This window comes from Cervus elaphus, chromosome 5 (assembly GCF_910594005.1).
Source record: "Cervus elaphus chromosome 5, mCerEla1.1, whole genome shotgun sequence".
Classification (NCBI taxonomy): domain Eukaryota; kingdom Metazoa; phylum Chordata; class Mammalia; order Artiodactyla; family Cervidae; genus Cervus; species Cervus elaphus.
Window position 1 is genome coordinate 29,650,217 of NC_057819.1, and position 24,107 is coordinate 29,674,323.

The 24,107-nt window shown below is 38.2% G+C and overlaps 1 protein-coding gene across 2 annotated transcripts in view; it reads right to left on the reverse strand.

Moving 5' to 3' along the window:
- The window catches only part of PDGFC (platelet derived growth factor C), a 242,579-nt gene that overhangs the window by 38,878 nt on the left and 179,594 nt on the right, over positions 1 to 24,107 (reverse strand). For both annotated transcript variants that reach the window (XM_043902279.1, XM_043902280.1), the window contains one exon: positions 16,987 to 17,167. In XM_043902279.1, coding sequence (XP_043758214.1) covers positions 16,987 to 17,167 — 181 coding nt within the window. The remainder of the gene's footprint in view (positions 1 to 16,986; positions 17,168 to 24,107) is intronic.

A 24,107-nucleotide genomic window follows, 5' to 3' on the forward strand; every position in this document is an offset into this window, starting at 1 on the left:
AGCTAAGTGGCTCAGTTGTGTCCAACTCTTGTGGACCCATGGACTGTAGCCTGCCAGGCTCCTCTGTCCACAGGATTCTCCAGGCAAGAATACTGGAGTGGGTTGCCATGACCTCCTCCAGGGGGATCTTCCCAACTCAGGGATCAAACTCATGTCTCTTGCATCTCTTGTACTGGCAGGTAGATTATTTACCATTGGTCAAATTGGGAAGCCCTACTTAAAGAAAAGTGAAATGAGGTGAAAGTCACTCAGTTATGTCTGACCCTTTGCGACTCCATGGGCAATACAGTCCATGGAATTTTCCAGGCCAGAATACTGGAGTGGGTAGCCTTTCCTGTCTCCAGGATATCTTCCCAACCCAGGGATCAAATCCAGGTCTCCCGCATTGCAGGTGGATTTTTTACCAGCTGAGCCACAAGGGAAGCCCATTTAAAGAAAAGGTCTGGATTTAAATAAAAAGTAGTGAAATTAAAATTTAATGCTTGCAGGATAAACAATAAGGTCCTATTGTATAACAAAGGGAACTATATTCATATCCTGTAAAAAAAAAATGTAAAACACTATGAAAAAGTATATATAAAAATATACATATGTATGTATATGTGTACATAAGTGAGTTATTTTGCTATACACCAGAAACTAATGCTGTTGTTCATTCGCTAAGTCGTGTCCAGCTCTTTGCAACCCCATAAACCATAGCACTCCCGACTCCTCTGTCCTCCACTGTCTCCTGGAGACTAATAAGATGTCACAAATCAATTATACTTCAATAAAATACATTTTTAAAAATTCAAAAATTAAGTATTAAAGTTTACATATATCATTGTTAGGACTCTCCTCCTGACTTCTGTATCAACTAATAGATAAGCTATCAGCCCCCAATGCGCTCATGAGCTGGATTCCATGGAATTCTAAACTTAAAACATAGCTGGAAAATATCATGCGCTACTATATTTTGCTTCCATAGTAGTTTAACTTTTACATATTGGACAGTTACATTTACAATGTAAATCCTCCCACATACCATACCTGTTGGAACCAAATCACACAGATTTTGCATGAGAAGAGGCCTAGTAGCACTGAAGTCATCAATCTCTTCTGCAGCGATGAAGGGCTTTTAAAGCACTCAGTTCTGAATCTTGACATCAGTTTAAAGCTGCAGATTATATCTTGAGCTCTCAACATCCTAAAACTTCATTAATCTCTGTCTCAGGAGCAGCAGAGCTTTATTCACGAATTAATTTATAGTGACTATTTACATTTCACACATTCACTCTGAATCCCACATCAAGGAGGGGTGATTTGTGGTATTACTTTTGGTTTTATAAGTTTTAATCTATGATAGACGTTCTACTCTTCACTACAGAATTCTGCACCACACTATAGAATTTCAGATGAAGATTTCAGATCATGTAGCTCAGAACAGAAATCCTTCTCATGATCTCAGCTGATAATCTGAAGCCATTTTGTGATGCAAAAATGTGTGCTCTTTCTTGATTGAGTCACTTTAAAAAAACTATGTATTGATCAAACATCCTTTTAACTTTCATTTCCAAAAGTCTTTTCATATACCACTTTCATGAATACCTCCTACAGTACCGTATATTTTTATTCCAAAATTTCTTTTCGAGGTTGGTGGGCTGTGTCTGTGTCACTTTCTAGGTTGTGATATGCTTCGACATACAGTCACGCAAAATGCTACCTTTAGAGAAAACCACGTGAACCGATCTTTCTCACAGATGAATGTCAACTTACAATTATTTCAAAATAGAATGTTCAAATTCTTATTGAACAAAAGTTGATTAGGAGATAACACTATGGTTGAAATTTATGATCTGACTCTCATTTTTTCCTGTTTCTTTCCTCTGAATCTTAGGCAAGCTTCATTCTTTCTGGGTATACTCCCTCACAGAGAAAATGGGAATCTCTTCTCATAGCTATTATAAAGAATAAATGAGAGGACACATATCAAGAATCCAATATAGTAGCAGATGTTAAATAAATGGTTCATACTGCTGTTATTTATGTCCGTAGGCGGGAGTGTTTTTAATCAGCTTAATACAAAGTTACAGTTAAAATACAAAATTCCATATATCTTCAGGTCAAATGACTGAACCCTTACTTAAGTCAAATTGCCACAGCCTCGCAATACAAATAAAGAAGTGAAAACTAGATGCACAAGGGCACTACAACAGAGAGTCCAAGATGATGCTTTCAAAGAGTTAATTTCCTTAAATTGCTCAAACATGGATAATGCTACAGCATTCATGCCAAATGAACTGTGGCAAAGCCAGGGGCAATAGTGAAGGCTTTTTATGGAACAAGGAATTCTATTGGAAGAGACAACATCACCTGCATGATGCCAGGATCTGGGAAGACCAATTGAAATTCACAGCACAAACACACAATTCTCAATCTGGTACTGCTACCATTACAGACTTCAGCGGAGTTCCACAAGGTGAGTAAGCAGCATGCAAACATTAAATTCAGGGCAGTCAGTTCTCTGCAGAAGACCAAGGCTGAAAGGGATCCCCAGAAGTTAACAAAACACTGCAGCCTGGGTGGATTCGGGAGTTCCTTTTATTACTTTTTCCAGTAATGGGATTAGAATACCACAAAGCATCACTCATCATATTCGAAAAAGAAAGGAGAATATTTCTGTCAGGGTGTTTGAGATGACTTCTAAAGACTCTCATCCAAAGGATGTGTCAATCTCTTTCCACATCGCCTCACTCAAGCATTGGAAGTCAAGTCTGAGCACGCAGCGTCTTTCTGTCTCTGGAACAATTTGGTGTCTTTCACGTGACTTTTCCTAAAACAACTCATTATACTTAATGCTATTTCATTAACTTATACCCGGCAGGAAAATGTCTTTTTTTTTTCAAGCTCTATCAGAATGTTATTCTTCTGGAAAAAGGCATTTCCTCTCTAGCGGTGCTATGAAATTTAAAAGCACAATTTTAGAGGTAGTATGGAACATTTGCACAAGCTGACTTGGAGCTACCCATGTTTATTTCCTCTTCCTATCTTAGATTTTATCTTAGAGCCTTGGATAATTGCCACTTCAATGCCTTTCTTATTATTCTCTCAAAGGAAAAAAAAAAGTTTTTAAATGGAAACCTTAGCTTTCTTAAGCAAACCTGCTTTAGAAGTACTTAAGGTAATTCATATGGTATTTTAAGGCAACAGATGACAGCCTTAATCCAACTTCTGAATAACTACTTGCAGTGGAGAAACACAGGGCAAGGTACGAGACAGGTATTTCCATAATGGCTTTTACTCACACTGAAACAAAAGCTGACTTACTTTTTAAAAAAATTATATTATTGAAGTGTAGTTGATTTACAGTGTTGTGTTAGCTTCAGGTGTAGAGCAAAGTGATTCAGGTATGCACACAGGCACATTCTTTTTCATACTCTTTTCCAATATGGTTTAGAAGCTGACTTATTTATCTAGAGTTGAAATGACCTAGGTAGACACAGGACCTCTGTCCTGGGGCCAAGACACCAAGACATCTAGGTGCTTGAATTTCCTCCCTCTTCATTGAGGCTTCGGTGACCTTCAGGTAGTCATCCTGCAAACAACTGCGATGGCATTCTCTGCAGATATTAATCCTTAGATGGATGTTTTCTCGTCCATTCACTTTAAATCTTATCAAGTGTCTACTATTTTTCAAACACTGTGCACAAAATGCATAATTTCAGACTAAAAATGCTCTTGGACATCGTTTTGGTACTTCATAGGAGACTTTTGATGAAGTTTAATTTGCCTCCTTACGCTTGTTTTCCAACTTTATTTTTCTGTTTCTTTGTACCAGTGCTAGCCTTCAGTTCCCTTAATGACAAAATCCTGAAAAAGTCTTTGGAGCTGAAAAGATTCTAGGTTACTTACAGGCAACTGTGTAGTTTTTCAACCGCAATGGAACTTGATGGATAAGTGAAATATGATCAGTGAGATACTGACTCCATGGACTTTTTATTTTTTCAATTTTTGGTAATACTGTGTTTACTTTGAAAGTGATTATTAAAGGAATTTACATCTTGTTTGCATTTTAAAGGTAACTGTGTGGAAAAAGTATAATAACCCTCAATACTTATTACCACTATAATTTTTTAACATTGGTAAATTCTAATTTAGCTCACCAACTTCTCAAAGTTTCCAAAGTAGCTATGACATCATTATCAGTAGAAATAACAGTTAGGTATTTTAATAGCAAAATATTTGTTCCTCAATGATCTTCTTGATATATTTTTCCAAACCAGCCCAGAGGCAGCCTGGCTTTAGACTCTATTTAAATATCCTCCCTTCACTGAGTCATAATCTGTAAAAATGGTGGTTATAATGAGTTATGGAGGTTAAATGATATAAAAATGTCCATCAAGGGATTTCCTGCTGGCTTAGTAGGAAAGAATCCACCTGCCAAGGCAGGAGACAGGTTCTATCCCTGATCTGGGACGATCCCACATGCCCTGGAACAACTAAGCCCCTGCACCACAAGTGTTGAGTCTGGGCTCTAGAGCTGTGAGTGGAAATTACCAAGCCCACATGCCACAGCTCCTGAAGCCCAAGCCCCCTACAGCCTGTGCTTCACAACAAGACAATTCCACTGCAATGAGAAGCCCGTGCACTGTACCTCCTGCTTGCCAAATTAGAGAAAAGCCCATGCAGCACAGCCAAATAAAAGGTATGATGAAAACAAAAATGTGCCCATCAAGCATTCAAATAATGTTCATTCTCTTCTGCCTGATTCAACTATTTCCAAGCTGACATTGTTAAGCAATCTCTTTCCAAAATATGTTTAAAATATACTTGACTTTCAAAAATTAACTTCTCCCTGCACAAGGAACTATACTAGATATTTTGTAAGAGCCTATAAGGGAAAAGAAAGAGAATTTTAAAAAGAACACACACATACATACACACATGTATAGCTGAATCACTCTGCTGTTTGCCTGAAACATGACATTGTAAATCAACTATGAAGGTGAAGGTGAAGTCACTCAGTTGTGCCCGACTCTTTGCGGCCCCATGGGCTGTAGTCTACCAGGCTCCTCCATCCATGGGGTTTTCCAGGCAAGAATACTGCAGTGGGTTGCCATTTCCTTCTCCAAAATTAAAAAAAAAATCATAACACTAATCATACTGACTTTTTAGTCACAAAATCAGATTCATGTGGTTTTAGAGTAATCTTAAGTAAATGACAAATATGTTATCTTAGTTAAAGGAATAGGTAAAAATTTAAAAGCTCTAGTCTTAATGTTCAAAGCATTCAAATACATTAATAGCACTACTCAAATAAATGAATATTTGAAGACTGTTTTTAAGGACAGCATTTTCTCAAATGTATGGATCATATATAAGTTGTTTGGTATGACTGACAGGTATAAAGAATGAATCATGGTTGGTATCCTAGTGGTTACTACTCTATGTATATCAGTGTATGTGTATCAGTCACTCAGTCATGTCCGACTCTGCGACCCCATAGACTGTAGCCCACCAGGCTCCTCTATCCAAGGGATTCACCAGGCAAGAGTACTGGAGTGGGTTGCCATTACCACTAGAGAGGATATTAATCCTGAAACATAGTTCAGGAAATGTTAACTAGCTCATCAAGTCCTCTCTGCCTCTGCAACTTTAAAAAATGAAACATAATATTAGCACAATCATGCGAAGCAATTTCTTTAGTGGCTTATTTACCTGGGCTAGGAGGGTAGCAGTCATTCTACATTTCTTTTACTTTAATATTTATATTCTACTGCTTTTGCTACAAGTTAAGAATGTTGCCTATAGCCTGAAATAGACAGGGCAGCCCATTCTCAAGGCTCTGACTTTTAAAGGTATAATGCTTTTCATCCATTTAGAGATAAAAAGTTGCAGATCAGAGAATAACATTCATCTTGTTGGAGATTTATAAGAACACTGTGACCTGACCTAAGGTGGACAGCTGCAAGCACAAAGGATTTCAAGACCAAGAGTGTGCAACAACCAACCATGCCCCTCTCTCACTTGGCCTTTAAAATGCTTTCCTGAAACCCTTTGGGGAGTTTGGGGTTTGTGGGACAACTAGTCACCCATCTCCTTTCTTGGCCCTGTGATAAACCTTTCTCTGCTCCAGACACTGAAGTTTTGGTTTGATTGGTGTCACTGTGCAATGGGGCCAAACACTTGAGGATCCTAGTATGGGTAGCCATTCCCTTTTCCAAGGGATCTTCCTGACCCAGGGATCGAACCCAGGTCTCCTGCATTGCAGGCAGTTTCTTTACCATCTGAGCCACCAGGGAAAGCCTTGAATTAGTAACAGTTCCTAAAAACCAATTACAGTGTACCACACCCTGCTTGCACTATGTCTTCAATATTGTGCAGAGTTTCTGAATGTTTTGTTAAGTGGATAACTTAGTCTTTAGTAAGAAATTACTACAAGAATAAAAGGAAAAAAATGAAACTATGGTGATTTTAGCTCTGCAGTTATAAAGGTATTTTTAAATGCATAATCTTTTAAGGCAGAAAAAAAGAAAGGAAAGGAGCCTACTGAGATAACACTTGAAAGCCACTGGCAGGTGGATGTGTAGTTGATGAATTGGTGGACCTGCAGGAGGAAAAGCCCAGAAGCCACTTCACTGACATAAAAGAACCACCCAAAAGCTCTGGGATCGGGTGGTGCCAGGTACTTACAGCTGAGGTAATGATGGGAGGCTGCAAAGAGGGGGATGGGTTGGAGATCGTGAAACACCAGACACCCCAAAACTACTTCACTGCTGGGGCAGAAGAGGGATTTAACCCAGCTTGAATTTGTTCCCTCAGCATGATTAACATGAGGATTTATGGCCTGAGGAACCCAAGCAGAAAAGGGAGCTCCATTGTTACTCTGAATGTGGGGGGAGGAGGAGGTTGAATATAAACCTTTATACCTAATGCTGTGACTCAGCTCTGAGTCCAGAGACCTGGCAGCCAGGACTCCTTAGCGAAGAGACAAGGGGAATCTGGGGGTTTTCAAGGAACTGACCCTGCCAGCTCACTAAGACAGTAAACACCTTTGTCAGCAAGCCCATCACATGCACAGAATGTCCAGTCAGCTTCAAAGTGGTCAACTCAGATTCTAGTCTGAGCCAAGAATTCACGTTGGAGGGTTAAACCAAGGCATTTTCAGTTACGCAAGATCACAAAAACTTTCTCTATGATACTCCTTTTTCTCAGTAAATTCATGGGGCTTTTACTCCCTTCCCAAATAAGGAAGTAAACTAAAAGAGAGGAAGACAAAAGATCCGGCAAACAAGGGATCTAATTCAAGACAACAGCAGAGGGAAGGCTCAGGACGGCGGTGGAGGCAAAGCTCCAAGGATGATGGCTGGGCAGCAGGTAAAGGGCAGCCAGCCCACAGGGAAGCTGACCGACTGTTCCTGCAGGGATTTCTTCTGGAAGGTGAATTTATTAGGAAACTTAATGCATCTGACTACACAGAGAGCAGATTCACAAAATTTGAGGAATGACTTGGGGATGAATCAGTGATAAATATATAGAAAGATAAGCAAATCCCCAACCGATACAACTGTAAGGAAAACAAAACAAAACAGGGCAAGAAAGGAGATGTTGTCACAGCATACTTCATGGCTTAGCTGTGAGAAAGGATTGCATGGCTACCATGATGTACACAATGCATCTGGATCTGGATATAGTTAGGATCCAACAGAGGGTAGCAGGATGGGGGGAAGGGGACGGGAGGTGTCCACAGGTGTGAAAGCAGGAGGGTGAAAGAGTGTGCAGGCCTCACCTTTAGAACATGAAGTCAATGAGGTCCACAGACACTTCTTTAAACCAAAGAAGCAAGAAGTAGCAACAAAAGCCGATGACCTGAAGGTCAGTCAATTCTAAGAGCGTCACTTAAAACCAGGATCTAATGCCTGATGATCTGAAGTGGAGCTGATCTAATAATAACAGAAATAAAGTGCACAGTAAATGTAACGTGCTTGGGACTTCCCTGCTGGTGCAGTGGATAAGAATTTGCCTGCCAATGCAGGGGAGACAGGTTCAATTCCTGGTCTGGGAAGGTCCCACATGCCACGGAGGGACTAAGCCCGAGTGCTACAACTACTGAAGTACCCATGCCTAGAATCCGTGCTCTGCAACAGGAGAAACCACTTCAATGAGAAGCCTGCACACTGCAACTAGAGAAGAGCCTCCACTCTCTGCAACTTGAGAAAGCCTGCAAGTAGTAAGGAAGACAGCACAGTCAAAAATAAATAAATAAATACAATATAATGTGCTTGAATCACTCTGAAACCATCCCCCACTCCATGGTCTGTGCAAAAATTGTCTTCCATGAAACTGGTCCCTGGTCCCAAAAAGGTTGGGAGCTGCTGACTTAAAGGAACCAGCAGCATCTGCTTCCAAAGGACAACAGCTGGGTAGAGAAAAGGGGCGTGGCAACTGCCGAGTGTGTAACTAGCCCAAGAAGAGCTGCTTTTTAAAGATAAAAAGCAACTGTAACTCTGACAAAATTAAGATTGCATGTCAAAGTGTATGGGAAGAATGAAAGAACGTCTCTTGATAGTTGGGACAGTCTTGTTTAACTGACAGTGTCTCATCACCCTCATCACACCCGAGAACAAAATATGTAGTCGGGAACAGTGCCTTGGTGCTGGACCTTCACCATCTGCAAATGATCAGACAAGCTAGCGTTAACCCAGAAAAGATGGCAGGTGGTCATGCATCGTAGCTCCAGGCATAACAGAAACCGACAGTTGACAAACTTGATAGGTTTTAATCAGAAGCTCAGAAAAGTTGGTATAATAAATGCAAGTACTACAAACTGAAATGATGAAAAAAAATTTTTCACTGGAATAATTTGAAAAAAATTGAAATATATCCGTCTAATTCTAAGAGAAAAATTTCACTCCTTTTTGAAATCCTGAAAAATAGAGAACACATGGGCATGTTAGCTATAAAATAGGCAAGCAGAGTCTCCAGTCTACCCATAAAATATTCCTGCTTGTTTGAATATAAAAATGTATTTCCCCAACATCTTGTAGTAAAACTCTCTGTATCCTTCTCAGTTTGTGATTCAGAGCATATTCTTCCCCCTAATTCAGTGTTAGATCGTCTTGGATCAGAATTTCTAAGCACACTGATAAAAATGCAGATAATTCTCTTTTTCAGATAATCCCTGACATCTGATAATATACATTTTTAATAAGTTCTTGAGAGATATTTATTATATAGTTGCTATCAAATTTATGCTAGATAATTCCCAGATTTTTGTTTGTTTGCTGGTTTGTTTGGTTTTGTTTTCTTTAAGAGTTGTGATATCCTCTCCTCTCAACAATTGCTTCTCTTCCTTCTCAAAATCTTTCCAGCTACTTGTAGGACATATTGACACACACAAATACTTGTACAGGTATATTTTGTACAAATATACAAATATTGTACAGTATGTATTTCTTCTCCAAAGTAAGTGAGGCTCTTAAGAGACACATGGGAATTCCATATACATCTCTGAATTTTCTCATACCAAAATATCTTATCACATATTCTTCAATAAATGCTAAAAGAAAAAGTTATCAGGAACATGGATGGGGATATTGAAGAAAACATATCTATTTTATCATTTTAAATGGTGACAAACTTACTTCTAGAGAGCAATTCTCTCCATTGGATTTAGGTTGCTGTTTTGACCCTAACTTTTATTTATTTATTTTTTTTATTTATTTATTTTTTCAGTGGGTTTTGTCATACATTGACATGAATCAGCAATAGATTTACACGTATTTTAAATCTTTGTGGCTTTTGATGTAAAAATACGAATCAAACTCCAAACTTTCAATTAGTCTAAATTCTAATTTATAACCGACTTGGGTATATCAACTTAAACTGATCTGCCTGCCTTTTACCATTTCTGCAGTTTTAGCAACTGCCTTTTTCTTTCCAACTACAAATCATTCTATCTGTGAGATTCTTTCTTAGATAGCTTGGAATTAACTGGAACAAAAAACATCAGCAAAAATGGAAGACGGCCCATACTCTTCATGTGAAAGGGAGCTCTGTGTCCAAGGGTTGGAGGGTGGGTGGAAAAATATATTTAACAGCTCTTAGCCAAGTAAGAGTTTAGTCTCTGCAGCAATTGTATAATTTCTTTGATGCAAAAAAACACTGTCACCTCAAGACTCCCTGCATAAATATACAAGTAAGTTGTATATTTTAATAAAAATCAAATCATTCCAATGTGTTTCAGACTCTAGTGTAGACATATTATACTTAAAATACTTCTCGCATTCTTTGCTACAAAAAAGAATTCTAAGAACACATTTTTCTCTTAATTCTCTCTTAAGGTAAATAAAATTTAATTTTAAAAGGTTTAAACCTAAATTTTATTTGTTCACATCAGTTTAATATAATAACACAGGAATGCAATGCAGTTTGTTATGAAGATTTATGATTCTTAAAAATCTTGAATACATTTTGACATTTTCTCTCCTATGGGACTTGTGTTAGGATACTATTATTTTTTTTTTCTTCCCCTGAGAAACTGAACCAATGAATCTGATGCCTTGTTTGAGAGTTAGCTGGGATTTTTCTTAAACTGAACAACATAAAAGCAAATCTGGCCTTCAGGTAAGACTCTTCTTAACAAGATCATAATAGTGATAAACCTACCGGCATATCCAGAAGGGGTGGAAAACATTTCCTCCCTCCTTCTTTCTTGCCCCCGAGGCCAATATTCACTGAGTGGCTCTGTCCCCCTCAGCCTGCATAATTAATAACTCCTTTGGTGATCAGTCATGCATTCCTCAATGGCCCCTCAGGCCTCACGTGTCCTCTGAGCCCGCCCGGTGGAAACCACACACCCTCTGCTCCCAATCCATGGCCCCTTCACTTCCCACGTGTACTTCACAGGAAAGCTCATCGGGTCAGGACAGCACATATTGGGTTGCAAGTGGCCGTCATACTTACACTCATTCTCTCACATACATTCATCTCTGGGTATAACTTTACTAGTAAGAATAAAACGTGTGTGATATCCAACAGGTGCCAGTTACGCATATTAAAAAAGAAAAAGTAACACAGGGAACTAGATTCAATATACTGTGATAAACCATAACGCAAAAGATTACATAAGAAAAGAATATATCTCTATCTATCTATATCTATACAGATATGTATAGCTGAATCACTTTGCTGGACAGAAGAAATTAACACAACACTATAAATCGACTGTATTTCAATAAACATGTAAAAAGATTAAACCATAACCTTTGGTAATTTAAGAAAATTACAATTAAAATCATACTAACAATGGAACAAATTTGGAAGCAACCTAAAGGAAGATGAGTTGCATGGGATTGGATTAAAGGAGTCTTCAGTTCATTCATAATTCCACCCTCCTCTTTTCAGACAATAAAGGAAAGAAGATCAACATAGATGGAGTCAAGGGGACTTCCCAGGTGGTCCAGTGGTTAAGAATCCATCTTGCAATGCAGGAGACGTGGGTTTGATAACTGGTCAAGGAACTAAGATCCCATGTGCCATGGGGCGACTAAACCCAGGCGCCACAACTACTAAGCCTAAGCCTGTGAGCCACAACTAGAGTGTGCCACCACAACAAAAGATCCTGCATGATACAATGAGGAGCCCGTGTGCCACAACTAAGACCCAAAGTGGCCAAATAAACAAATAAATAATTTGAAAAATTATATGGTGTCAAGTGGTATGGTAGCAGCTCTAATATCTATTTTTTTTTTTAATCTAAACTGATCCAGTCATTAAATTGAAAAAGAGAGCAAATAAACTGTTGAAAATACTGTTACCACTTCGGATCAGAATGCTTAGATTAAAACTCTTCAAAACATAATATTCAATAAAGCCATTTTGAAAGAAAAAAGCAGTAGCTTAATCACCCTTCAAAATATTAACCAGATTGGAGAAAAAGAGTCCTCAAAACTCAGAACCATTAAAAAAGTATGGATTACAAGTAATATTATCCTCAAGAAGAATAGCTCTATATATAAATAAAACCATTAAAAATATTCAGATCTAGATCTGTGCATTTTGTTTCAAAAACAAGTATGGTTTTGTGATGTAACTGCCCAACAAATATATATTTTAACAATAAATATTGTGTTTTGGATAACAAAAAATATGATACATATTTTACATTAAGGCCAAGATTTTTTAAAAAATAAAACTTTTAACAAAGTTTTTGATATGAGAAAAGATGTTATTTTTCAGCCTTTGTAGGTTTAACATTTTAAAATAATGGTGCTTATACTACAGTACACACAGTAAAACATACATACTCTATTATAAATTACTCCAAAATTAAACAAGAAATTTTCTTTTCTTTCTAAGAGATCTGAAATGTGCACTGGTTCTCAATGTGTGTGGCCTCCAAACAGAAACAAGCTTGCACTGTTTTATTTCAGTTTTGCTTCATTTCTTCCCAAACAATCTCTCACTGCTAATCTACCGGGCCTTTTTTCCCTCTCTTCTAGCATAAAGGAAACAAAAATCAAAGACATTATTAACTCCTTATGCACCATTGGAAAGCTGAATATATATCCTTTGCCCTGGTTTTCTTTTCCATTGCTTATTAATGGAGCATGACTGGAGAATATACATTTCCATAAATAATGCTCAAAGACTGCATGAAAATGCTAAAATTTTTAATGTGTGTAGTCAATCTGTTAGTACTTTTTAAGCTATTAACTAGCCATGTAATTTCAGGTAAATATCTTATGCTAAGTTTTTTCTTAAACTAACACTTAGTCTACAATATCTACTTGAAAGAGCAAAATGGGAAGATGAATTTTATTTATGTCTTAGTCTAAGGTACCTGGGAATCAAGAAAAAGGTATTGGAAGTATAATATTACAAAGGAAACAATATCTATATACAATATATGTAAAATACACTAAGGACTCCCCTCGTGGCTCAGATGGTAAAGAATCTGCCTACAAGGTTGGAGACCCAGACCAGCATCACTTTGTTCACAATAGTAAGGGATCCCTTGTTTCACTATATGCTCTCATTCACTAGTGGAGCGAAAAAGAGTGGGTGAATCATCTTACAAAGGTAAGCAAAATTGTTAATGGAAATATGTGTGACAATAACTGCTTCCGAGAATTTTAACTAATGCATTAAAACTCTCCTGCTAAGATGTACGGTGATCAGAGCCACGGAATTTTAAAGGCTGACTAGAATCAAATATTCATTCAAGCTCCCAAAAAAGGATTGCAGAGTTCAGTCTTATTTGTTAAATACAAAAGATATTAAAATAAATTTTCTTTATAATTATCCCAGAAAAAGTGCTATCATACTCAACAGTTTTTCGATGTATGAAAAGATGCAAAATATTGATTCAGATAATTATTAAAAAGCAGGAAAGATGGTTATGGACATCAATGAACATGGCATCATAAGTAGGCACTAATTTAACTACTTGGATGTCTAGTCTCCAACCAAAAAAGAAGATGCCAATTCCATTCTTTAAGGAGGGCAAGCATCATGATCCTTGGCAATAGAACATAATACGCCAGGCCAAGGAGAATATGTGGTGTCATTACTTGATTGTTCAGTTTTCTGGTTTGTGAGTCATCACTACTGTGCAACATACAGTGAATGAGGCAGCTCCCTGGGCTCAGATACCCTCCAGGGGCAATGGAGGATGAGGTACCACTGAGCAGCCGCACAACGACAAACCTCAAGGCACGAAGTTCAAAGCCCACTCAGGACCTGTGCTGAACATCATGTCTTCAGTATAAAACTAAGAAGCCGTCAGGCCAGGGGCCCCTTGGCTCTACCTTGCACTGATGAGTTTGCAGTCAGTGGGACTATGGCTTCTGGGGAGCTGGGGGAGCTAATTACGAAGTTTATCTCTGGCCAAAAAAGAAGAAAAAAAAGTATGAGCGATGATCCAGGAGTTCAGAGGAGCACTTGCCCCTGAGCAAATGCCACAGAACTTTAAAGCCTATGCTCCAAAAGGCAAGCTTTCCCCCTGAGGCTTTCCTTCACTGAGACACAGATAAGATTGATGGATGCTGTCCTGTTGGCAAGGATGCAAGGGGGCAGAGGGACGGGCAGGGAGGGGTGCAGTTAGTGATGCATGGTGATAATTCAAAACACTCCGTGAGGCTGCAAAGCAAAATTACTTGTCAAATTTTCACCTAGCAACTTCAGGCAGTTATTGAGAGCAGAATGGGTGTGGCTGCATGGGAAGAGAGATGGGTGCATGCAAGTAGGACAAAGGACAAATGAAGGAATGGCAGATAAACAAACTGTCAGAGTAAACTTAAACCTGAAAGAAAGCTTGTGACATGGTACAATTCATATACTAATGATCACTCCAGAGAGCAACCTGGCAAGATTGAAATCACATCACATAAGGCAATGCTGGAATCACTGTCCTGTTCTCTCGTTTCTCTGTCCCTAGCTTGCTGGCTTTCTAAGCAGAAAGCAAACTGGAATAAGGGCTCCTGTGCTGTTTTTCCCAGGCAGCCATCACTGGGCAACTTAGACACCAAGAAAGACAGAGCTCAACAGAGCCCAGGAAGTTTGTCAACCCCCAGCCCCTAAAGTCCATATTTACAATTCATCCAGCTATTTCAATAATGATATAAAAATGCACTGAGTTTACTTTTGATGATGCGATCAGTGATTGATACCCTTTCCACCCAGAATCTCACAGATGAAGTTCTGGTGTTAGTCACAGTGAATTTCTGGTAATGAGTCAAATTCAGGGGGCAAGACCCTTTCTGGTCCAGAGGATGGGTGGTACTTACAGAAGATCATCTGCATGTCTTTGTCTCATCTCCAGGCTCAGGAATCTGACATACACTTTCACATAGAAACACAGGTGTCAGTGAACCTGCTGTCAAGTTAAGCTGGGGTGACTGAGCGGCATGGTCAATTCCGTGCCCAGCCACTTACTGAAAAACTCTAACGGGGCTGGGACTAAACGAGGCATTGTACATTTCCTGTTTGTGTCTTTATATATTTAATTTCCTCCACACAACTGCATGGGTTACACAACCAGATAACTCACGAGACCATAAAAATCAGAAAAAAACAACTCTTGGTGTTGGCCTACATAGGTTTTCACTTTCATGTCTTATTCTGTGGGATGATAATAGGTTGCTATCAACATAATATGAAGATGCTAGCTGATTTAAAACACAACTTCTCAGTTTTAAGTTTATTTTTGTTACAGGTTTGGGGTAAATAAAATCTTTTATATGATTCAAGATCTATCATTATGTTTTATAGTAAAATTTGATTGTTTTATATTTAAATATTTAAAAACATAAGCTGTGCTAAAACCCAAACTGAAAATATGTACTGCATAACTTTGTGAAAGTGTAGCCATGGCTTCTAAGGCTATTATAGACTTAAAACAAATATTAACTCACTAATTCTGTGAAGCAGAGTACTGCGAAAGGATGATAAACAAATACTTAGTGGTTTCATTCAAAAAAATAATCACAGTATCAATGTGTTTTTAGATAAGTTCATCTTTGTCTACCATTAACACTTTTATAGATGAAATTATTAAATTTTATTAAAGCTAATATATATTTAAGGTAAAGATATCTTAAATAATCTATATAAGGAGATCGATCAAAAGTCACCATATAAAATTCATAACATATATTTTAGAAATATCTCCCTTATCTTAAATTGCACGCAATAAACAATTCTGCTACTAAATAAATAAAATTATCACTTTCCAGCTTTAATTTAAATTTTGTTATTTCTTTTCAGATGGATCTCAAATAACAATTTCACAATTTAATCAGTGGCTTAAATAGTATTTCACAGAATTGAGTGTGGGTAATCAAAAAGGGAAACTTCTGTTTAATGTTATAATACAAATATATTAAGCAAAATATTGATTCTATATTTTCTAAATTACCTCATGAATTGCTGGTGTGCTAGGTACATTCTTTTATAAACAGTTGGGATATACATATCAATTAACGCATGTAGTTCACACCATACTGTGCTCCCAGTGTGCAATGATTTGCTAAATCTGTCAAAACCATTAACAATATCAATTTTATATTGTTTTAAGTGGTGATACTGAACATATTTGAGTAGTATACTAGGGGACATAAGTAGAATGGGATAAAAATAGCCAAAATGATTTCAACACTTTTGTTAAACAGCAATACATAGATACAAATATTTACAATAATACATAAAATAAAGGGTACGAGAAATTGTGACACAAATGAAAAGAGTAATAATTACACTCAGAGAAAACAGATTTCTTAAATTCCTGTAAGAATTTTGAAACTTCCTTTTTGGGGCACAAAGGACATAAATATTATTTAAGCAGGATAAACATTAAGATAAGTAGGAAAATTGAGATTACTGCTTTTAAAAATATATTTTACTCAAACTTTGATTTGAAAAGAATATTTAACACGTTTTGTTGTTGCTCAGCTGCTAAGTCGTGTGTGACTCTTGTGTGTGCCCGTGGACTGTAGCCCACCAGGCTCCTCTGTCTATGGGGATTTCCCAGGCGAGAACACTGGAGTGGGTTCCCATTTCCCTCTTCAGGAGATCTTTCCAACACAAGAATGAACCTGCATCTCCTGGGTTGGCAGATGGGTTCTTTACTATTGAGGCACTAGGGAGTTTACCATTTTCAAAAAAAAAAAAGATGAAAAATGTCATGCACGTATTTATAAGGAACCCACCGAAAACATCAACTTTTAGTGGGTATGGAAAGGAGTAGAAAGAACGATGTCACCTTAACGGGGGAGAAAAAGTAAAACATCACATAAAAACACCGACTTTTGAGGCAATATAGACACTAATGATTTAAAGTGACAACACGCAAGTTATTTGTGATAACTATAGTGACACTTATGAAAAAAACATCAAGCTAGAGAAGGTTTTTGGTTCTTGGTTTTCCTTAATCTCATGTTTAAGAGGGGAAAAAGAAATAAGCAAGTCTGATCTGTATACACAGGGGCATCTCTAAGTGGTACTTACTGGCATGACAATGTTGTAGTGGATGCAGAACCCGGGCTCCGAGGGAAAATACTCATCAGATACAAATCTGATCCTGATTTGATTTCCTTTAGAAATTTGCTTGCCTGGCACACTGCCAGACCCACACCAGCGCCCTAAAATGGTTCCATCACTTGGTTCTTCAACCTCTACAAAATCATACCTGCAAGAGACCAGGAGAAAAGAGACATAAAACCATGATCTGTTATTTTAGGAATTCGAGGGAGTGAGTGCATCTCAAATTTAACTGTGTAAATAGAATAAAATATGCCAAAGATGAGGCACAACTGAAAAAGCATTCTCAATTAAAGAAATATGAGTCTTCTATTCTAAGCCCTCCAGTCTTGTTGGTAAGGAGCTCCAAATTCACTAAACAGCCACATCAAACTTAGATATTTTGTATGTAGCAACCGTATCTGATATTCAGTTCATGAATTATTCAGTTTAATTTTCATTTGGATATAACAGTTTTGCTCTACTCTTGATTTCCATGATTACTGTCCAACACTTTCCAGCAGTAACTCCTTCACCTGGTCAGACTCCTTGCTCCCTATCCTCATCTGTGTCCAAGCTTTTCTAGAGCCTCTTCATTATATAGGTATTCTCCAAATCTCACTGCATACTACACTGCCTCTGTGAGACCTTTCTGTGTGTCCTCAGCTCACAGACATCTTTCTCTTTCCGTCAAACACATATTTTCAACATTTAACTACATATATGCAAGTGATCCATCTAGTTGGCTAGGCTGTAAAACTCTTGAAGAAAGGAATCAATCCTCTTGTGGTTCTAGTTTACACTGCATTACATATGACATCTTAAACCTAAGCAGTGAATGGCTTATATTTTTCTAACCACTGTTACCTTGGGTTTGAAGGTTTTGATCAGTGGTACTCATAGAGAGCAGAGTTGCCTTACAGAATGTTCCAGAAATGTGTAGAGGCATTTTAGGCTGTCTCAATGATGGCAGATGAGGAGGGCAAGGTCCTTGGACACCCAACACAGGAGAACCCTTAAAATGGCTTCAAAAGGCCCTTCAGGCCTTTTAAACAGCTCACTGGACATTCACATAAGCGACATTCTTGCTATTGTCCATCTGAATCTGGAACATAATACTGTCTCACATATATATGCAAATATGTTTCAAAGGTTTAGTTTAAGCCCAATTTTCTAGACACTCAACTATCAAATAAAGGGAGTGTCTATGCTTTGGAACAAGAGTTACTATTCTAGAGAATCAAACCACTAACAGGAACATGGCTTACACTCTGCATCACGATGAAAACAATTAGACATACCCATTTAGTCTATTACCATAGCTATCATATACACAATGAGTCTGTTATTTAAAAGATACAAACATCTGACTACTTCATTTTATTTCTTTGTGCAACTGGGCATGTGTATCTATTCACTTAAATGCATTATTTTAATATAAATTACGGTTGTTATTTCAACTTTACATAGCATGTAGACCTTTATATCTATTTTTAAACAACTGCATATATAAACAGAGGATCATTGTTATGATGCATTTCAGAATTCTTAGCACGTTGCCAAATTTTTCTTACGGGAGGTCTGGCATGGATGAAAACTATTGGTAGATTTTTTTTTTAGAAAGTCTAAAACCAGTATGTACCAGACAATAAAAATTAATATATTTTGCATAGTATAGAATTTACAGAAGAAAAAAATGTTGGAAAAGGACAAAGTGCATAAGAAACCAATTATACTTATAAATTCTATTCTAAATAATTAGCCACAACTCTCTAATGGTAACTATACCTGTTCCAGCCTCATTTTTCTTGTCCTTAAATTAGGGTAGTGCAATCTGACTCACAGGGATGTTTTGAGAAAAGGGAAATGGAACAGTTCCTGAGCAGCGCCGAAAGCGTTAACAGTTTGCCCCACATCCCTACCCGGCACATCCTTACCCCATACCTATAACCCTGAGAGTTTGAAAGCATAAATGTGAAGAAAACTCAAATACCAAAGGGAGAGAGTACTTCTGCTCTATCACATGACAAGTCTGGGTTATAAATTACAAATGCATAAGCCTCCTCAGGACAACCATCCCAGGAGCCTGCTCTAAGTGTGTGGTGGGACCAGTAAGTGGGGCACAGGGGAAGAAGATGGGGGTAAAACAGACTGGGTGGTTATTTCAGACCTATCTGGTACAAAAGTTGATAACCAGCATTTTAGATCAAAGAGTAATGTTTATATCAAGATTGTTTCCATGTGGAACAAAGCTGCTATTCACAGAGTATGTTTGCTCTGTGCTTGGGAGGGAAGCTAGCTGATAGAAGTCACCACCAGGACTAGTTTGCAGAGAGCTGATTTCAGGCTGGTCAATCATTCTGTGAGTATTTGTGAAGCACGGACTTGGTACAAAGTGCTGGGCTAGATTCTCAGGGTGCAAATATGAAACCACAGCTCCTGTGGGCTCAGGGTCCATTAAACACTGGCGTCTGCTCTAATGAGAGTGCGTAGGGAACACTGTGGAATGCTGGCAGGGTGAGGAAAACCCTACACGGTGAGATTAGGCTCGGCTTCCAAGGGAGCATCTGGGCTGCCAGGGGAAGAGGTGGGGGAATGCATTCTAGCAAGAAGCACAATCCTGAGGATGTAACAGAAGAACCCCAGGGCCTGGTTGGTTGTCTGTGAGCAGAGGACGGAGCTCAAGCTGGGAGGACAGGTGTAGGTGAGGCCACCTTGGGATTCCAGGGTCGAATGTGAGAATGTTATTTTTCAGACCAGGGTTGAAAACAGGGAAGCACAGTGTAAAGAGGTTCTACACTGTTGGAGAGGGAAATGGCAACCCACTCCAGTATTCTTGCCTGGAAAATCCCATGGACAGAGGAGCCTGGTGGGCTACAAGTCCAGGGGGGTCGCAAAGAGTCGGACACGACTGAGCGACTTCACTTCACTTCACACTGCTTTAAAATATTTAGGCCAACATTTAATTAATTAATCTTTTAGGCACTACCTGTATTTTTTCATTTTTAATTGAAGTATAGTTACTTTATAACCTGAGAGTTTCAAGTGTACAGCAAAGTGATTCAGTTTTATATATATGTACACACACATATATATATATATATATTCAGATGCTTTTCCATTATAGATTATTACGATATGCTGGGTAGAGTTCCTTGTGCTCTACCATCAGTCCTTGTGGTTTTACGTGTTTTACGCACAGTCGTGTGTATGCTCATCCCAGCCTCCTGACTTATCTCCCATCACCCCTTCCTGCCCCTTCCCACCCCCCCTCTTTTCCATTTGGTAACCATAATTCTGTTCTCTATGTCTGTGAGTCTATTTCCATTTAGGAAATAAGCTCATTTATATCATTTTTTTTAAGATTCCACCTATACATGAAATCATAAGATAGTTGGTTTTTCCTGCCTGCAAATCACCATTTGAAAAAGTTGCATTTCACAGAAAAATCTGAATTTCAGGCTTCCTTAAAACAAACGTGAACATCTGGTCATACTAAGTATTCTTTGCCCTGGTGTGACTCCTTGCAGGGTCAGGTCTGCAGAACTGGCATCCACTCCCGGAGAGGAGGGGCCTTTCTCTCACCCAGCACCTGTGTGTCAGACACATAGATCGTTCACTACCTGAGGTCAGGATGGCCTTCACTCCTTCATGGAAACGGAGGCTAGGCCAGGGGACATCCTCCTTCCAGTTTTTAAAAACCCCTGTGTAGTTTCTATGGTACTTTTTTTTAATACCCAGATCTTCATTGATCTCCATCACTTGCCCACACGGGCACCTGAGTTTGCAGCCTACAGGGCGGCTGTTGGGAGTTTCAGTGAGGGAGCAATATAGACACAGGATCCCAGCACATCTGAGGATGCTAGGAAACCACAGCATCTCAAGTGTGGGCAGGAAGCAAGAACTTTTAACAAAAACAGCCTGAAAAGGAGCCGTCAGGGAAGCAGCAGGAAAACCACTGTGATGGATGACACAGAATCAAGAGAAAAGGGGGGGACAGGGTCCACCCAAGCAGAAGTGGGCAGATCACCCACACCAAAGAGGACCAAGGAGGATGAAAACCAAGCAGCTCTCCCTGGACCTGGCAATTATGAAGTCGTTTTCAATCAGCTGGCTGGGTGAACTCATAAGATCAAAATATTACTTCAGATTTTTAAAAAAATTATTTAGTTTTTATTGGCATATAGTTGGTTTACAATGCTTGTGTAAATTACAAGTGTACAGGGCAGTGATTCAGTTATACATAAATACCTAGATCTATTCTTTTTCAGATTCTTTTCCATGATAGGTTAGTACAAGATGGTGAGTATAGTTTCCTATGTTATACACTAGGTCCTTGTTGATTATCTATATAATCAAAGTATCAAAGTAGCATGTGAATCCAACCTTCTGAATTATCCCTCCCCCAGCCATTTTCAAAATAACTATCTTTCTAAGGGGACTTCCCTGATGGCTCAGATGGTAAAGAATCTGCCTGCAACATTTGGAAGATCCCCCGGAGAAGGGGATGACTATCCACTCCAGTATTCTTATCTGGAGAATTCCAAGGACAGAGGAGCCTGGCAGGTTACAGTCCATGGGGCTGCAGAGAGTCAGATGCCACTGAGCAACTAACACTTTTTAACAGAAACATCTCAAGAGATAAGAATATCATTTATAAGGAACTTAAAATTAACAACTCACATAACTATTTTGCTGTACATAATTTCCTTTTGATTTCTGTTAAAAAAGAAACACCACTGGACTTCCCCAATGGCTGAGTAGTTAGGACTCTGTGTTTCCACCGCCGGGGTAGGGGCTGGATTCCTGCTCAGGGAACTAAGATCTGGTATGCTATGTGGCACGGCCAAAAAAAAACCACCACACTATATGTGTTAATCTGATGAGTAAGCCTTTTAAAAGTATTTAAAAGGAGTATTTAAGCACACTAGGAAATATCTAGATTATAAATGTTAAGCATGTATTAAGGAACAAGTAAGTCTTAAACTTTGCCTTACCTAACTTGTAGAAAAACCACCGTCCTGCAAATAAGAGAAGACTGGCAAGTATATTATTACTTGTTTCATGAAGACTTTTTACTGAATTTGATGGCGTTCAAAAAAACACATAGCCCTAATCTTTATAACAATTTCTGGATTTGCAGTGAGATAGTTGGTAATTCATTTTCACAAGCTCATACAAGTCTGAGGCATCCATTTATCACTGTGTTTTAAAGAGCTACATAGTTTTGCATTCCATGAAGTTAAATGAGATGAACATCTAAAAAATGCTATGTTTTTTGCCTTAAAAATAGTAGCACTTCAAAAAAAAAAATAGTAGCACTTCAAAGTTTTGCTACAAATTGTTTCACGGTAGATTAGGCATTTTAGGAATTTTTTTTTTTTTCAAAAGTGGAATCTAAGACAATATAACTACAAATTTCATCCAATTATTCTACCATTAATTGTGTGAGTCAAAACAGTAAATTCTCTTGCTACAAACAGGATTTTAAAAATTTAAATTATAGTCAAATCATCTAAAACAGAGCCAGTGAAAATCTACCTGGGATGGTTTCTTCAAAATAGAAAAACAAAACAAAACAAACAAAAAAACCACTGCCACTTGATTCCGTATTTTCCTCCAACTTGTTTATGAGTATGGCTGGAAAAGGACTAATGCATTCAATCCAACTGTCTTCCACAATAATTTGAAATAATTCTTCTTTCTTATAGAATGCCATGTTTGGAATATAGGCTTCATTGCATAAGCTGGTCGGCTGATACAATATAACACAGTTCAAAACATCAAGAAGAAAAGGAAAAGAGAAAACAATGATAAAGATTATCTGTGGACCTCAGCCAAATGAGCAGAAGAAAAGAAAATCAACCAACGTTGGACCCATAAATGTGAAATTACAAAACAGAATCATCTCAGGTTCAGAAATCTACACATGCCCAGGTGACTTTCTAGAGACACGGTAAACCCTATAATATACTCTCAGGTATTAATTTCCAATGTGCACAATTGCTCACATCAGTATTTAAGGGATTTACTAAACCTACATTAAGGGCCAATCAAACATCACTTTCTCAAGGAAACATGATACAGAGCACACAGCGCTAAGTGGTTTATAATGATCACTCCCTTTCTCTACCATACCCCTGGGGACCCAGGGAGGATTTATGTCCTTTTATGTTTAACAAACAAGTCTGGTATTGTAGACAAAATTTTCTTTCTCATGTGGGAATTTAAAAACTGTGAAGATAGGAGGGTTGCTGAGGAGTAAACCAAAGAAATAAATTCACTTGTAAACACAATTGTCTGACAACCACCTTCCTTCCACAAAAATAAACCAACCTTGCAAGACAGGCTGCTTCTAGTTCATACTAACTAAAACCCTGTCAATTAAATCTGCCCTGAAAATGATCAGACCTGAAGGTGGCGTGAAACTCTGCCAACAAGTAAACGTGCATCTTAAGAAAGGCCTTGCTCTGCATGTGTCAACGGGAGCCTGGGCTTGTTGAGAAAGGTAATAAAATTAATAAGATGACAACTACCCAACAGTGCTTACCGGCTTATACTTTAGCTTAACAGAAGACAACCCAGGCCCAGAGTAAAAGCTTTAAATCCCCATTTGGACACATCCATGCTTTACCTTATAATGAAAATATGTTTTAATAATTATACATCATACACATATACATTGGTCTATATATATTAACTCATTTAATCCTCACAAAAATCATAAAAGGTTGATACTGTCATTGTGGACATTTTATAGATTATAAAATATAGAAAAGCTAAGTACCTGGGCAAAGCCACAGAGCAACTAAGTGTAGAGCAAAGGCTTCAGTTTTGATAGTTGAGCTTCAGATCCCATGCTCTCAAGAGCCAAGTCATATGGCCTACTATATTTAAAATATGTCTACTTAACTATACTTGCTCTATTTTGAGGGCTAACAGTGTAGAATTCATGTGCCTTTGTTCAGATTGGCCACATGATTTTGTTCAGTGGCTGAAGAAACATCAAGGATCATTCAAATTAAATTTATCAGTGAACATGAGAATTTGGGCATACCTAGCCACAGATATTTATGTTAACTGACTCAGGGATGTTTATTTCTAAGCAC